Here is an 18088-nt window from a genome sequence, read left to right on the forward strand (position 1 = left end):
TCTGGAAAATTAAAGATGTGCCATGAACTCATTTCCATTTTGCAAGGATTTTGCTTAAAAGATTGGAAAAGTACTCTGTCTGCCACAATGAAATAATCCTCAATGGAAAAATTTTCAGAACTCTTGGAAGAAATGTGCATGCACCTGCACACAGTGTCTCTTAAAGGCATTTCAGTTAATATAACTTGTTTTGAGTTAATATTGAAATACTTTGCTAACTGAGTGGTCACCACCCTTTAATTTTTCTGGATATCAGCTCTGATTATTTTTAGTTATGCTGTAGTCAACTCAAACTATCTGACTCCTTACATTCATTACTTAAAATTCCAAGGGCAGCTAATCCCTATTAAACCAGATGTATGTAAGGTAATCTCTTGAGGCATGCAAAAGCAGTTGCATGTCCATTTCTTCGTTACGGTCAGGAGCACATCAGGAAAAGCAACTTTATCAGTTCCCTCTGCATTGGCTTCCTTTGCTCAGGAGATCTGATTTGAAATTCTGCTCATATACACTGTGTTCTTCTTTGCACAATTTCAGGTAGTTGCAAGCATAGAGACTTTTGTATCAAAACAGCACTGATGCTCTACAGAGATGTCAGTGGGTTTGTGAATCTGGACCGTTGGGGTCCATTCCAGGATCTTTTGTTGACTTGCTCTGAGGCATATCACCTAATTTCTTTTTCTTCCATTTGTAAAACAAGTTTAATCAGACATCTTTGCAATTGCTGTGGTTAACCTTTTTAAACTGAAGTGTGTTCTCCATCCCATGTACATAGAAATCCAAGTGGGTGTGTTTGCTGAAATACCTGTCAGAAAGCTAAATGGCTTTCTTGCTTCTTTGGTCTGCAGAAAGGTGACATCATTGATATAATCAGCAAACCCCCCATGGGCACTTGGATGGGTCTGTTGAACAACAAAGTTGGCACCTTCAAATTTATCTATGTGGATGTGCTAAATGAAGAGGAAGAGAAGCCGAAGCGGCCCACCAGGAGACGGCGAAAAAGCAGACCACCCCAGCCCAAGTCAGTTGAGGATCTCTTGGATCGCATCAATTTGAAGGTCCAAATTCTCTCTATCTCTGCTTACCCTTTCACTTTTTCTGGCAGGAAGGGGACCACGCCTTTGAAGTTGTTAGTTCTGGAAGCTACACACCAGATTCATAATCCTAAGGATTATCACACTGCTTAGCAGAATCGGGTCTTAGCTGCAGAGTGAAAATAGCTGAAGTGCAGAACTGCCTGTCAGGCTTGATGAAGTGCTGCAGGCTGTGAGTCGTGTACACTCAGACACTGGAAATTGTTGCACAGTATGACCACAGGCTAGCACACTCCAGAGGCAAGCAAAAAGTGTAAAATAACAACAGTTATCCTGTCTTTAAAGAGGACATTTTTTCCATGTTTCTATTCAGAAGTGCTTGGGATAAATTGATGGGGCTGTCATTCTCCCTTCATACTTGTCCCCTCATACAGAGCCATGCCACGTTGTGCCTTCAGGTAGCATGGTACTCAGGCCATCTAATGCACTGCATTCTAAACACAACAATATGTGCAGCATTCTAGTTCTGGCACAGCTACCTCCCTGAACTCAGAGCAGTGCTTATGCAAACTACAATGCTATAATTTTGCTGTTGTGCCTTGGTTTGCACTTACTTAACTTACTGCTTTTCTTGCTGGTTGCAAAAATCTCTTTTAGCATCTTTATTGACAAAATAAGTTGAATAAATATGTTGTCTTACCACTCTTTTTTTTTCCCCTTTGTGCAGGAGCACATGCCCACTTTTCTGTTCAATGGTTATGAAGATCTGGATACCTTTAAGCTTTTAGAAGAGGAAGATTTGGACGAACTGAACATCCGAGATCCTGAGCACAGAGCTGTTCTCCTCACAGCAGTGGAACTTCTTCAGGAATATGATAGTATGTGGGATGTTTGAGGTTTTCTGTTTTACTAGAGCTCTGCCAAGAACCTTGTGAACCCCTTAAACCAGAAAACTTGTTCCAGGATTTTGATCTTTTTTTTCCTAATATAGTTATTTCCAGGGTAATCCTGTGTAACGTTAGATTTTTGAGAGGTGACGCAAGACTTCTTTTGTTCTGCTGGAATTACTCTGTTCGTGTAAGCCTTACCACCCAACTTATTTAATTAATATCAAGTGTAAAAAACATAACACTTTATAATATTGATGCTCAAGAATAAATCATGAGATTACCTACTTAAAGTAGGAGGCTGAGACATAGAGAATAAGAAAGAAGAAATTTCTAGATTAGAGAGAAGAGATTAAGATTATCAAGAGTTTAAAAAGTCAAAGCCCAGAGGGCTGTGGAGAAAGTATAATGTGAATTAATTTTATCACATGCTTTTGGTTCTTGGACTGTTAACTGCATGATTGTAAAGGTAGCTTCAGCTGTGTATATGACAACACAGCAATTTTCAAAGGGAGCAAATATCTCAGTCAAGTGCAGAGTGAAAAACAGTGACCCACCTATCTATGTACAACAGTGCAGTTTTGCTCACTGAACCACGTGGTCTTGGGCAAGTGGTTGCAAAGACAAGGAAAAGTGGAATAAGCCATGGCAGTCAAATGCAAGGGTGTCTTTGCTGCACAAGAGTAAGCAGAGCCTAGCTGCAGCAACCTAAGACAGTTCTGAATTTTCCCTTCATCCCCAAGTATCAGCAGAAGGTTGATATCCACCAAGCAGAGTCAGTGGAATGGATTGTGTGAGGGCATTCTCAGCTGCTTCTGTGCAAATTCCTATGTTTTAGCTTAAACTTCCATAGCAGCTATTTAAACAGCTGTTATTAAGTCGGAAATGCTTAATTCAATTACAGCAATATGTGTGGTGAATATCTTTAAACAGTGCTGTGTGGCCTGTGTAGTTTTCTTGTTCATTTCCCAAAGAGGCAATCCACTCTTTCCTTTCCCTCCTCTAGCTACTAATAAAGTTGCAGTTACAGAATTAGTTTCTTTTCACTTATATCAGAGTAGCTTTTTGTCACCTCAGATGAGTTTCTCTTCATTATTTGCAGACCTATTTAGAATGCTGAACTTCCCTGAAGTAATAATTTTCTTCAGGATCCTTCAATTTTGGTTTGCAAACTTGAAGATTTGGTGGTTGGAAAGTACAAATTCCAGCTCCAAGTCAGGATGATGAGGAGAAAGAGAAATGGAGACCAGACAGATGGAATCTGGGAGGGGCAACAGCACATAGTTCTACCCCATAATTACCTGTCATGTGCTGAGAGTAGGAATGGGAGTAGCCATTTCTGACATTTCATTGCAGAGGGAAAATTACCACAGCATAAACTGTGTTCTTGTATCATGACACTGGTTTTCTGTATCTTCAGCTCCAGATTTAGCTTCTTTATGAAATATGCTTCCTGCCAAAAATTCTGGGTAAATTCCTGGCATCCAGTATATGTAAGCTGGATGGACCACACTTAAGTGTTGGCTTTTTACATAGACTGAGGAAGGAAGGAATTGGCATCATTAGTCTCCTTCACGTCCCTTTGTCCTTTCTTAGGGAACAATTATCTAATGTGCCAGACTTAGTCTCAATCCTTCCTCCAGGTCTTCTGGGAAGGTAATTCAGAGTTAGGATTTTTATTTATTTTCCACTTGACTTGATTCTTTTCAGCTCTTTTATTCTGCTTTAGGTGTTGGAGGATTTTTTTGAGTCTTAGAAAGAACTTTGACACAAGCATTTTAAATATATTTCTGTGGTGGTAAGTTGCAGAACTTGGCCCCAAGGCAGCTGAGGAGCACAGGAATTCCATTCTGCTTTCATTGTGTACCATGCTGCTCCTTCACACTCTTGCTGAGGCTGTTGTTGATAATTTACCAAACAGGATGAATGTTTCCAAGATTTGTGATGGCTTTCCTAATGCTCACTCTTTTCTGATACAAATAATACAAAAGGAAAGATCATAGAATCCTTTAGGTTGGTAAATACCTTTAGATACACCAAGTCCAATCGAGTCCACCACTAAACCTGTCCCTAAGGGCCACATCTACATGTCTTTGAAATACCTCCAGAGATGGTGACTGAGTCACTGCCCTGGGCAACCTGTTCCAGTACCTGACCACCTTTTCAGTGAAGAAATTTTTCTCAATTCACAAACTAGGCATCCCCTGGCACAACATGAGGCCGTTTCCTTTAGTTCTGTTGTTTGTTGCTTGGCAGAAGGGGCTGACCCCCACCTGGCTACAACAGTGCAATTCTAGAGGACATTTAGGTTTCCCCTGAGCCTCCTCTTCTCCAGGCTCAACACCCCCATCTCCCTCAACCACTCCTCATAAGGCTTGTGCTGCAGACCCTTCACCAGCTGTGTTGCCCTTCTCTGAACACACAAGATAATGGTGTTTGAAATGGCAGGTTGAGAAGTTCAGCTGCATTTTCTGTTTGGCTGTTTTTCACTGTGTTCTCACATCCTCTAGGTAACAGCGACCAGTCAGGATCTCAGGAGAAACTTCTCATTGAAGGCCAAGGCCTAAGCGGATGCTCTCCTCGGGATTCTGGCTGCTATGAAAGCAGTGAAAATCTGGAGAATGGTAATGGTGACAGCAATGAGCCTTACAGTTCCTGCAGTCTTTTCTTTTTAGAAGATATCTTCATATACTTTTTCTCCTGTCCCTAGCTAACACAAGCTACTTCCTACTTGACTTTGTCCTTTGCTCTGACTACTACCTCTTTCCCTCTTGGCTTGAGACATTGGTTTTCACTGCTACTGTTACTGTTACTCTGCCTTCACTGCAAGCAGCCTTCCAAAGGGGCCGATGCAAAACCAGTCTTCATGCACTTTCTTGCTCTCTGTTTTGCCATTGTGAATAGTTTGCTGCTCATTTAAAAGAAGAAATAACTATATTGGCAAATAATTAAAAAATTCATAAACAGGGTGTTTTTAAAAAATCCTATGCAAACTAGTAAACTTTATTAAAAGATGAACATCATTATTTATATACTAAGATCAGAGACAAAGAAAAAAATGTACATCTTTTGAGGTGTTTCAGGGGGGGCCTGTCAAATCACTTCGTACAATGAGCATAGGGTATCAGTTCTAACTGTAGGATACAGTACTTCTACACTGAACAAGGTTTATGTGAGCTAAACCTCAAATCTCTGCCATTTGGAGAGTAGGAAGGATATTAAGTATTTTGGATGTATTTTACTTTACAGATAACAGTTACTAATAAAGCTGAAGGTCAAATCAAATCTTTATGCTTGAAGTGGCATTGAGTTCTTCTACACTAAAATTAACAAAAAGGGAATAAATCATTTTGTTTCAGAAGCATTTGACAGGGATTTCTTATTATGCTTCAGATTTTATTTTTAATGGTGGATTTATTTGTTCCTAGGTAAAACTCGAAGGTCCTGTCTTCCACCCTCTAAATCAGCAATTGAGCATAGCTTTAGGGATTTCAGCAGAAACCAGCTATCAAATTATCCCACTCTTCCACTGAGCAAGTCAATAGAAACTCTGCAGCCAGGGGAAAAAGAGAGCCGGCTGGGTTGTGCACATCGTGCTCTGAAGAGCTCTGTCAAGCCTCCAGCCATCATGGCTCTGAAGAAGAACCGCAGAAGTTTACCAGTAGCTGTGTGTCGAAGCTATGAAACTCTGGATGGCCCCCAGGGTGTAGATACATGGCCAAGATCCCACTCACTGGATGATCTCCAGGGAGAACCCAATACCAACTTACAGGACGCTAACAAGAAAGTAGGTTCTTTTCCTCAGGATTCACTGGATACAGCTAAAAAGGCAACTGGCTCTGCCTTGCCACCTCAGTCTCACGGAGGCAGCTGTAAGGTAGATGATGTCATGGCTAAGCAAGGCAAAGGGGCTGCTAATTCTCAGAAGGGAAGAGCTAAGGAATTGAACTGCTCTGTAATGGAGACTGCAGGTGGAAAGCCTGCTCCGTTCCCCCTGAAAAACTGTGAAGCTCAGCCTGCCTTAGTGATGCATCATGCAACAAGGACACCTGTGGAAATACAGAGTAAAGGTTTTCATGACCTTGCAAAGGCTGATTATGCTCCAGTCCTCAAGGGAGGTCTAGAAGCTGAGCAAAAAAGCACAAACGAGGCAAGAATGCAACCAAAAAATCCCTCTCAGCCACCACCTGTCCCTGCCAAAAAATGCCGAGAACGCCTTTCTAATGGATTATATCATCCTCCCACGACCACAAGTGGAAACCACTCCAGTTTAGAAGCACCATGTTTGCCAGTAAAAAAGACAAGCTCATCCAATCCCATTGATTGTCATGGAGTACCTGTCCACAGGACATCTTCTGAGCAGGAGCCCAGTAGCCCTCCTAGCCCACTGCCACCCTGGCTGTCGGAGCTCCCAGAGACTGCTAGTGTTCAGCAGCAAGTGGTAAAGCTTGGTCCTGCATCAGCAAGGAAAGTCTCATGCAGCAGAGGAATGGATCTGGAAATGGTGATAGAAAACAAGCTGCAGTCTGAAGACATTGATCTTACTGAAGAACCATACTCAGACAAGGTAAATGGTAATCACTGCAGTGGTTTTATTCCACTAGCATTCCAAGGGATAGTCTGTCATTCATTGTATCTGTCATTTTTTGTGGGTAACTGGCCTAGATAAACCAACAATCATTGGAACATTAGATATTCTACAGCTCTTGTTTGTCTTTGCTATCCGACTTTATGACTAAAGTAGTTCTTGTGTTGTAGGACTCAGAAATCATCTTCTCAGACCACTGGTGCCTTGGTGGCACTGGACATGGGAATGTGTCTCTCTCTGCTAATGTGGGGGAATAGAGCTGAAAAAGGAAGTAATTATTAGATTTTATGTTTCCAAGAAACTCTGAATTGATAGCATCAATTAATACATCTTTTTGTAGTGGAGGGAAGGAAGGAATATTTTAGGGATTGCTTTTTTAGTTTTCTTGGAACCTTGAGGAAAGCTCCTTCTTGCTTCCATCCTACACTTCTCTTTCTGTTGCATTGGTTGGTCTGTATAGCTACACTTCTTTAATCTGTCCTCTCTCCTTTGTGTCTGGCTGGGAACATTCAGCATGGTCGCTGTGGCATTCCTGAGGCTTTGGTACAGAGGTACTCTGAAGATTTAGAGCAGCCTGAAAAGGATGTGGCTACAAACATGGACCAAATCCGGGTAAAGCAGCTGAGGAAGCAGCATCGCATGGCAGTGAGTATTTCCATAAAGCAGATTTTCTCCTTTCTGAGCAGACTGTTAAAAGGACTGGCTAGTAGTAAAGGGAGATACTTCAGAAGTCCTGGTACAGAAGTACTCCTTATATTCATCCAGCAGGTACAAGATAGGTAGAAGTACTGCTGGGGCAGGAGGTAGCTCCCCCAGTCCCAAAGGAGGACAGTCAGTAGTTGAAAGGAAAGTGGATAGCATTCTCTTGACCAAATAGTGATCTTAAAAGTCTAAGCAGACTGCAAGCAGTGGTAACAGAGACTTGCTCACTAAGGATGGCATGTAGTAAATGCTTCTGTATTAAAATTTGAAAGGCTTTACACTCCTTTTTCATTTTTTAACCTGCACTAGTGTCCACTTCTCCTTAACAAAAGCAGAAGGGAGAAACCATCAAAAACTTTAATGGCTGAGAGAACTTGTCTGTCTGAGGAGGTATTAGGCAAAATTGGTATTCTCTTGCCTTACTGAGAAATTAAATGCATCACTGAAAAGTCTTATTACTGGGTATTCTTTACTGATCTCAGACTGATTCAGAATGGTACATGAAGGTCAGCCAAGCAGCTGGATACTGCCCACTGTGTCTATATTGCCAAAACTGTTGTCCGTGTTTCTGGCCAAGGGATCTGAGCCTTTCAGCCCACACCACTCTCATACTGACAAATGTGACATGAGAAAAGTTAGAACATCTGCTATGAAATTCTACCAGTTTGGAAGAGAAAACAAACAAAAAAAAAAGACTTGTTGTAAAACAAGCAGATGTGTTTAACATTAAGGGTTCTCTGTTCTTTTTTTTCACTCCCCAGATTCCAAGTGGAGGACTCACAGAAATTTGCCGTAAACCGGTATCCCCAGGACTCATCACCTCTGTGTCTGACTGGCTGATTTCCATTGGTCTGCCTATGTATTTCAGCCTGCTCACAGAAGCAGGATTCAACACACTGAGCAAAGTGCCTTCTCTGTCACAAACTTGCCTTCAAAAAGCTGGCATCACAGAGGAAAGGCACATAAGCAAACTCCTGGCAGCAGCAAGACTCTTCAAACCTCTTGATCCAGAGGCAATTTAACATGCTCCATAGGGTGACATTGCCTGGTCGAGAATCCACTGCTTCTTCCTGCACCAGTACCACTCTAATCACTTCACATAGCTAAAGGGATCAAGGAGTTGGCCCCCCAGGACAGGCAGATATCTTCTTCAAAAGATATGAAAGTATTTGGCCACTGAAGGAGAAGAGAGGCAACCACCAGGTAGCATAGATGTGGTACTTCCCTTCCCCCTCACTCCCATCTAAAGTATTCCTATTTCATAAACTGCACAGGGTTGGCCTGAGAATTAGACAGCTTCACAGAATTAAGGGACCCTTGCACATTTTCCTCAAGTTTGTGATAGTGATACTAGTAACAGGTCTTTTGTACATCTAGGTTCCAGGTACCTGAAATCAGTTCTAAAGACCAGGTACAAATCAAGGTGCAAATTCCAGTAGAAGCTGTTTGGCAAATATCTTTTGTTTATTACAGCAGTCTAGAGCTAAAAACAAAGCCCTCCCCAGTCGTCTTTGCTGTTGCTTGGTGTAGGTCCCAGTTGCTACGAAGCCTTTAGCTAGGCTGAAGTTGATGGACTGGAATTAGTTTTCAGTGGGGTCCATCTCTGTCACTTCGATGCAACTAACCCATGGAGAGTCAGAAAGCTTCTTTTTATTTGTACAGAGCTGAGATAATTTTTATAACTGCTTTCTAGCAATCAGCTTTTTATTTGCCTTAAAATAAGCTTTTAAGCAGTTACCTAGTGTTCACTTTACCTGTTTTCACATTTTCCAAGCCTTGTTTCAACCTGTCACACTTAAGTTGCATTTAGGGTGATTTCCAGCTGAAGTAGCTTCTATAAAATGCCTCATCATAACATCTCCTGTACTGTAGAGGTGCTTTTACAAATGCAGGGATATGCTAGGTTTCAGTTGTCAGGTTAACTCCTTGTTCACTACAGTTTGCATTTACTGTTGTTACTAAACTGTTCCAAGATATACTGCCTTGTATATATGTAACTGCTTTTCATTTTAATCATATTCTGTGTACTGTGTTATATTGTCAATCATTATGCGGCAGCTTTGACTTGGTATCCTGACCATATTGATTCCAAACAGTGGGTTTCTACAAATGAAAATTCACTTGCATTGAAAAAGCAAATTGTGTCCCACAGAAATCATTAGACCCAGTAATTCCATGGCATGGACAAGAAAATTCCCAGATAGTCTTATGAATAACACTGTGATTTTTAGAACACACCACTGCATTAATATTACCTCTCGCTGGAAAAGAGCATTGTTCTGGCAAATGTGATGAACCGTTTCTCATGACACAATGATATTTTTCTGCCTCCATGTGAAATGTTCCAGTCGCATATGTGACTAATGACAGATTTTATTTTTCTATATTGGGTACATGTTTTATATACCAAATACAAATGATCATGAATAGCACATAACCAGATTTTTCTAAATGTGGTGTGTCCTTCAGCTTCTTGTAGGGCAAATGCTCTGTGGAAGACAGAGCAAGCTTAGTCTGGCAGTTAAAGGGAGATAGAATAGAAACCTGGGCACAGGCTGGGATGTGTGGCTGTTTCCAGTATCAGTTCTGACATCAATTTACTGTATAAAACCAGACAAGGCACTTCACTGTTTGGTGCTCCAATTATCCCAGTCTCATACTGGGATATCCCAGCTCATACTGAGCTAATGACTTATGATAAAATGCTGTCAGATTGATGAATGAAAGATTGTGGTTACTCCATGATTCATTACTATATCTGGCCCTTCACAGTCATGTTTAAAGTGGATGCATTTTACTACAGATGATAACTAATTTGCCATCTGGTAGAATTGATAGCTGTTAGGTTTACTTCCCACATTTCATACTTCACCAGTGTCTCTCATGCCATCATATGAAGGCAACTAAGTTACTGATGCAACTTAAAGTTGTTCTCAAGCAAAGCTCTAATATTCTTCTTGGTGTCTGATAAGCAGCATGTTCTCATATGACAAAATCAGGAGAGACAGAGCAGACACATGTTTTGTACAGCTGGTGAAAATCTGTGCAGCCTTGCCTCAAGTCCCATGTGCAGTTTTGGGCACAAGAGTATAAAAATTACATTAAGCTATTGGGGAGCATCCAAAAGAGGGCCACAAGGATGGTGAAGGGTCTGGAGGGGAAGCTTTGTGAGAAGCAGCTGAGTCTGTTCAGCCTGGAGGAAACTGAGGGGAGACCTCGTTGCACATCCTCATGAGAGGAAGCAGAGGGGCGGGTACTGATCTCTTCACTCTGGTGACCAGGGACAGGACCCAAGGGAATGGCCTGAAGCTGTGTCAGGGGAGGTTTAGGTTGGCTATCAGGAAAAGGTACTTCATCCAGAGGATGGTTGGGCACTGGAACAGGCTCCCCAGGGAAGTGGTCACTGCTCCAAGCCTGTCTGAGTTCAAAAGATGTTTGGACAATGCTCTCAGGTACATGGTGTGACTCTTGGGGATGGTGCTGTGCAGGACCAGGAGTTGGACTTGATGGGTTCCCTTTTGTAGCTCAGTATATTCTATGATTCTAAAAGATAAAAGAATTTTGTTTTTAATTGATTTTTTTAAATTTTTTTTTCTCTTGTTCTTCTCTGAGGCTTACATGGTGACTATCAGTAAGCAGAAGATGGAAAGAGTATTGAGACTTCCTGGGATTGCTAGCAGGGACCAGAACAGAGTAGAAGTAAGTGGACAGCAGTTATATTACAGCGAGAGAAAAGTCCATGCTGACTATAGCAATAAAAAAAGGAAACAAATTTCCTTGTGTTGCAGGGAAGACAAGTCATATAATAAAGCTCTCCCATATTAATCACTCCCCCCTCTCTTAATAACAGAAGGAGAATTATGGGAATAAGCTGAACCTGTTTGCCAAACTCTCTTTGTAAATCCATTCTTTTTTAATGATTATGTGACCCAAGGAAACCAAATCACACCCATCAGGACTGGAGTGAGCAGTTTGAGATTTATGAGTTTTAATATTTGTTTTGTTTTCTTTTATAGACTGTGCTTTGTAGTCTTACTTGAATTACAATTTTAGTTTATATTCCAATCAAAAAAAGCCTTAAGCTTCTCAGTGTTTGAGCTTCCCTGCTGTGGTTTCAGTGACCTGTGGCGTTCCCCAAGCAGCTGAGGTGATGCATTGTGAGAGCCATAACCTCTTGCATCTTCTTGCAACCTTCAGTGCTCTAAGCAAAAGTTCACTCATTAACTCTTGGAAAGCACAGAAGAAACCTGCTGCTGGAATCTTAATCTGCTCTACTCAGGCTCACCATGTTAAGTATCTATCCATTGTATCTTAGTAACCCAAACAGCTATTTAACAATAGAAGCAGCAAGCCCAAAATATTACCAAATGCCATCATAATCATATGCTTTGATCAATAACCTGCTGTTGCTACCCAGGTGGCAATTCCCTGTGCTCTTCTATAAGCCTGGCTGTGGATGCAGACTGGGAGCATGATCAGAAGCATTAACCATTGCATTATTCAAACAGGCCATCATGTCTAAGAGCAGCAATAGTGGTCGATTCACCAAGTCACAGCTGTGCAGTTGTACTGTATTATTTTTAGAATAAATAATACTTTCAGTCCAAGATACTTTTAGCATTAATTGACACCCTTTGGGGAATCAAAACTGTTAAGCAAGTTATGTAACAACTAACAAAGTTGCACTTTCTGTATATGAAATCAATATTTAAATAACTTATTTTTCTCCATTTGCTGTTCTTAAATGATGTAAGTAGCTGTAATATACCAGTACTCAATATGTCCTGCAGTTTGCTTCAACCCAAGAAAGCTGTGTATTGTAAAGAAAAAAAAAAACAAAAACAAAATATGAATGTGTAAAGATTATTGTGCTGTTTCATTTAGCAAAAAAATGGTTGACAAAAGGGTTTTCCTGTGTATCAAAACTTGTCTATAATTATATGTCATACTGTTCATAGATAAAAAGTAAATAAATTTCCATGGTCTCTCTCTTTTTTTCTGTTTTTTTTTTGTTTTTTTGGTTTTTTTTTTTTTTGCCTTTTTGTTTTGTTTTGTTTTTTATTGTTTTTTTCTTTTGTTGTAGTTTTTATTTTTGCTAACAGATCCTCTATTTAATGCTTACGCGGTGATGTCCAGTGATGTAATTTTTTTTCTTATTTATTTGCCCCTCACCCTGTAGCTTACCAGGCCTCTAGTTCCTCTCCTTGTTAACCACTGTCAACACATTTACAGGAGGAAAAGGTTTAAAAAATTTAAAATATTCAAAGCCCAGGTAATTCAGGACTAGAAGCAGCTGTTAAATTATATTATGTGAATCAGCACAGTCCAAACTTTGTGTGTTATATCCTGTGAATGTCCAGATGCTGGGCTCAGTGAGATATGTGTGAGAGGCCTCCCAGGTCTCCCCTGGAGAGCTTTACCACTTTGCAGTGGAATAATTAATACTTGGTGAACCAGGAGGAAGGGCCCATGAGTACAATGCTGTGGAGCTGTAGTTAAAGTTCTTGCCTGCAAGAAGGGATTTCAAACATGGTTTGCAAATGCAGCTCTGCTTTGTTTGGCTGGTGAGGTGCTGGAACTCCTGAACAGCCAGGTAATGTCTCCAGTCTGGAATACGATGCCAGTGCCCAGGGCTGGGGACAGAGGAGCCTTGGGACATGACTCTTGGCATTTCCTTCCAGCTCACTTGAGTAACTCCTTGCTGACTATTTTGCATTTGTTAAATTTGCTGTGTAATTAATGGGTATGCTTAGCTGCCTAACAGCATGCGGCCAGCTCCTTATGGCAACGGCTTGAAGTTAATCCTTTGTGGATTTAGCCCCAAGGAACGAGGGGAGCTGTGTCTGCACGAGTTGTCGTAAACCGGAAGCTGAACTCAGGAAAGACACAAAGCGGAAAACAAAGGAATCTTTTGGGCTGGATCCAGACAGCTGAATCCTTGTTCCCCCGGGCAGCGATCCCCGCGGAGCTGCGGGACGTGGCGAGCGGCCGGCGGCCATGAGGGGATGAGGGCTCTGTGCGGCCGTGAGGGGATGAGGGCTCTGCGCGGCCCTGAGGAGAGGGTCAGGGCTCCGCCCGGCCATGAGCGGGTCAGGGCATCGCGCGGCCCTGAGGGCGCTCGGGCGGCAGAGGGCGCCGCGCCGCCGGGACCCGCTGTTTCCAAGGGTCTCTCAAGTAACAAAACAGAAATAAAAACAAAACAAACGCTGCACAACGTGAAAAGCCAGGGCGCTTGCCATTTCTGCAGCTGGAAAGAGCATTGCTTCCCTTCCAAGATTGCTGTGGTCCAGGATTGCGTTGGGAGAAGCTGAAACACAAAGCCCCCATCTATTGCTCTCAGCATTTTGCTGCTGTGTTTGATCCAAATGTGTGCTAACCACAGTAGCTGCTGCCAAAACCAAACACCGCCACCCCCCAACACATACATACCGATCCTGATTCTAAAACTTCTCTTTCCACATGTGTTTGCACCAGAAAATGAGATGTTGGAGAAACGTGCTAAAAATTCTTGCCGCTAATACTTAGAAAAAGAAACTTTATGCCTGAGCAGAGGGTTCATGTGTAAGCCCCCAGAGACTTAAAAGCTATGAATGTAATGTCACATGTACCACCAGAGCTACCTCAGGAGTCCACTAAAGGATGATCCTTTAACTTTCAGGAAGCAGTACAAAACAAATGGTGTGACTCTTGGGGATGGCGCTGTGCAGGGATGGGAGTTGTGGGTCCCATCCAACTCAGCATATTCTGTGATTCTATGGTTCTTACTAGTTCTTAGCCTTGCTCTTTTTCAGGCACTGCAGTCTTTCATAGCATGAATGGACATCATTATTTGTTTCCTTCAGTTCTGTAACACAAATAGTCCATGCTGAGCTTGTGCCTGCAGGAGTTTGCTTGCAGGCATACTGGTACTGTTCAAGTCCCAAGCTCTGATATTACCGAGATTCTGTCATTTCCAGTGGGCTTGGGCCTCTCTCCAAGCAGAAGAATTTTTGCACATGTAAATGGACTTAGTAATATTCTACACCAAATAGACCCCAAGGCCTCTTTAAAAACTTTTCAGGACATTTATTGAATTAGTATTCTTCCAAAGAGAAGCAGATGAGAACAAAGCCATAGCTCTTATTTGAAAGAAATACTGTTTCTTGGCCTGCTGCAGTTGAAGTCCATAGAAAATATAGGTGCCTATGGTCAAACATAAAGATGCCTGGTGTGATTAGCTGCTTCCAAGACTAGACAGGTTTGAGTAGGAGAGAAAGGTAAGTTTGGATTACAGTTTCATACTCCAAACCACCTTGCTGTTAATGAATTTGTTTAAGTTTGCCATCTCTAAGATGAATCCTGCATAGCCTTGGAGGTTCTGGACTTGGCTGTCCAAAGGTGGATCCATTCCAGGTAGGCAGAGACCTTTGCATCCCTGACAAGTTCTACCTTCCTTATACTACTATGCATATGCTATTCTGAAATTCCCACAAGCTGCATTTTTTCATTTAGCCACAAATTGCATACACAGATTTGCAAGTTTGCAAGAATAAGCCTGGTGTTTATGTCCACAAATCCTGTCTTAAGGGGACACCCTTGTGAATTAGACTATCAATCTACTGCTTTTTTTTTTTTTTTTTCCTCTCTCTTTAGCTCCACTAACTCCTATGGTAATGAATACTCACTGGGTACTAAAAATGGAAGATACAATTTTTTATTTTATTTTTTATGTTTTACTGAAGCATGACTAAACTGTTAATACTAGAACTCACTTTTAAAGTTCTGATTTAAGTGGCTCCATTTGCACTTAGCCAAACAAAAAAAACCTACCACTGTTTCTCTGCCTCAAACTCTATTGTCTCTCCAGCAAGTTCAGTGTTGATTAAAAAACCTATGCAATGCCACCTCAGCCCTGTGGTGAGCTGTTCCTGTACATCACTAGCAGTGTGACAGTAGCCTCTCTTCCATCCTGATGTCCTGAGTCCCCACTGGAACAAGCTTGGTAGTGACAGATAAGGTTAGTTCAACTTGCAGGTGTGTTCAGGTCCTAGCAATCCTACAAAGCCAAAGAAAAAAGAATTTGGTCCTGCTGACCACCTAGTATACTCTGAGGTGTAAGCAATTTTATGGCTGGCACTGTCTATCTGAAACCAGGATGAGTGACACTTCTGGGCACACTGGGACTGCAGGCAAGCACTACATACCTTTTTTTTTTTCTTTTAGCAGCACTGAATTGCCTGCCATCCAGAGGAGCTGCTGCATGAGTGAGCAGCTCCCATTTGCTGATATTGAGAAGCAGGATTGCCCCCCTGGTGCCTCCCACTGCGATCAGATCTGCTGCTGTTACAGAGCAGCACAGGCTGCGCTTCCTTATGAACATCAAAGCGTGAGCATCACAGAAGCAGAGAAGGTGTTTTGGATTTGGAGCAGTGCAATTTCTGGAGAGCAGAAGAATGGCTTAGATGAATTCAATTACACAAAAAAAAGCGCTTATGTGCTTAATAAAGTCATCTAATGAAATGAGAGATGAGAGGCTCTCTCAATTCATTAAACCAGTTCCTTTTGAAAGAGACTTTTTTTTTGATTAAGAGCCTGCCTTGGGACCAATTGCTGACTTCTCAGTTTTTTTCTCGTCAGTCTGATGACAAAGTAAGGAAAAGTTTCAGGCTGCTTTCTAACACACATGTGAGCATCAGTCAAAAATTTGCTTTTTGGCCCACAGGAAATCTCTGGAAGGCAATCAAAAACTTGTTTGTTTTCTTTTTTTCTTTTGTGTCTAATTTAGCAGTTTCAAGAGTTGTGTTTTGCTTCAGGAATATGGGAAGCTTCAACCTGAGTCTGTGAGGATTCATGGAAATTCACATCACAAGCAATGGCCCAAACTTCCATGCAATGTCTGTGTGTAGATGTCTCCCCTGGGGCTGGCAGGTGTCTGCAACACAGTGTTTAACCTTCCAGGCCAAGCTTCAGAGTTGTTTCATGCCCAGGAACACATAAATTTCTCTACGCTTGTCTGCATACACAGTAGACCAAGATTCAGCCTCACTCCTTGCATCTTTGTGGGCTGCATCCTACTGCCTTCTCCTGTCATGTTACGTGTTTGGCCTGTGAGAAGACCAAAGCCAAGGTTTTTTCAAGTTCTGGTCATTGTCTGGTGCTCACTTAGGAGTGTCCCCAAGCAAAAGTGGCTCATAGTGCCTTGTGTAAGCAGCCCAAGAGATATAAATGGCCTGGTGAAAACACAATTAACATGACACTGATCTGGTGAATACCTCCTTAGAGCCTCACAAAAATCCTGGGTATAACACAGAAAGGGAGGGGAAAAAGCCAGTGAGCTGGAGACCCTCCATGCTGGTCACTACTTCTGCTCCTTTTTCCAGGTGTATCTACTTTGCTGAGAACTTTTGTAAAGTTCTGTGAAGTCAAGATGCTATTTGGCGAAGAGAAACTCAATTCGGTCAGGTAATTGAGAGAGCATCCGTACCAGATGCACTCTTTAATTCTAAGAAATACTGCTTTTACTGATAGCAATGAGTCCTGAAGCATAAGTAGTGAAAGGCCCAGGAAAGCAGGAAGCTTTGGTGGCTAACAGTGAAATCCTACAGATGTTGTCTTCTGGATGTAAGTGAAGTAAATCCAGATAAATCCTACTTAGAGAGAACTGCAAATATCTGTCAGGTTGCACCCTGAAGCTTGTGCAAGGTTTTCACAATGCCAGAGTAGGAAACATCTGATTTCTCTTACTTGCTTTTAGTTATTTCCAATATCAGCCCCAAAGGGTTCCTTACCTCTGATTAATCCTGCATGTGCTGTGGAATAACATTTACAGGCTGTGCCTCTCTTCTTCCTTCATGCCCTCCCAAGGTGTGCCTGAGCCACCCAGGCCCAACAACCCCTCCAAGCAGCCCCTGGGAAAATCTGTCTCTGTAGTACTCCTGGCATGTGTTTGCTCTGGCTGCATGAAGGGCACAGGAGGAAGGAAAAGGGATCAGCCAGCTCACAGAACACCTGAAGTAGTAGTGAGATTTATTGGGAGCGACAGGAGAGAAAGAAGGAAGGGCTGCATGAAGAAATTAGGGCAAAACCAATGAATACCTTAAAAACAAGAGCAGCATTTCTTACTTTCTGGGAACACAGAGCTCTCACATTCTCAGGTGTTTATTTCGTGTGAACTAGGTGAGGTTGTTCCTTGCCTTCTTATGGATTAATAAGGTAGTTTCATCATATGTTTTTTAAAGGAGGAACTACGATAAATATATGAAGAATTTCAAGACAAGTAGAAAATTCTCCTTTAATTCCACTTGTGGGAGCTACATGGTGTTCTCCCCCAGAAGAGGCAACTCTTGGCTCAGGACAATTTCGACTGGACAAGGTGACACATCAAGCTCACCACGTAGGGATACATGACAAAAAAAAAAAGAAAAAAATTTTTCCCAAAGTCAAACCCATCAAAAAGCAGGCCATATGCCATCAGGCGCAGGCACATGCAACAAAACTTACCAAAACTGATCCCCGCTAAAAGCCAAAAGAGAAAAGAAGGACTTCCAAACATGCTGGAATGGAGATACCATCAAAGGAATTGCAATTGGAGGAGAAAAAAAAAAAAAGTGGGGAAATTGGGGAAATTTTGTGACTATCAAAAAATGGACTGGGATTATATCAGGAGCAGTGGAAAGGACCAAAACATGCCAAAACTAAGCTTGCAGATGTTGCAAAAGCAGCGGGAAAAGGCCAAGGAGGATGACACAACTTGAAGAGGGAGTTCTGAAGGACATGGCATGGATACTTAAAAAACAAAAACTAAAAAGAAAAAAATCTCTCCCAAAGTCAAAGCCATCAAAAGGCATGGCATGCCATCAAGTGCAGGGACATGCACCAAAGATTCCTCTATTGGTGCC

The 18088-nt window shown here is 41.9% G+C and overlaps 1 protein-coding gene across 5 annotated transcripts in view; it reads left to right on the forward strand.

Moving 5' to 3' along the window:
- The window catches only part of LOC134415750 (SAM and SH3 domain-containing protein 1-like), a 525301-nt gene extending 513112 nt beyond the window's left edge, over positions 1-12189 (forward strand). For all 5 annotated transcript variants that reach the window (XM_063151546.1, XM_063151547.1, XM_063151549.1 and 2 more), the window contains 6 exons: positions 849-1058; positions 1762-1912; positions 4432-4545; positions 5350-6488; positions 7023-7154; positions 7973-12189. In XM_063151546.1, the coding sequence (XP_063007616.1) occupies positions 849-1058; positions 1762-1912; positions 4432-4545; positions 5350-6488; positions 7023-7154; positions 7973-8233 (2007 nt within the window). In that variant the 3' untranslated portion in view covers positions 8234-12189. The remainder of the gene's footprint in view (positions 1-848; positions 1059-1761; positions 1913-4431; positions 4546-5349; positions 6489-7022; positions 7155-7972) is intronic.
- The last annotated feature ends 5899 nt before the right edge of the window (positions 12190-18088 follow it).

The sequence above is a fragment of the Melospiza melodia genome, chromosome 3, assembly GCF_035770615.1.
Source record: "Melospiza melodia melodia isolate bMelMel2 chromosome 3, bMelMel2.pri, whole genome shotgun sequence".
NCBI classification, from domain to species: domain Eukaryota; kingdom Metazoa; phylum Chordata; class Aves; order Passeriformes; family Passerellidae; genus Melospiza; species Melospiza melodia.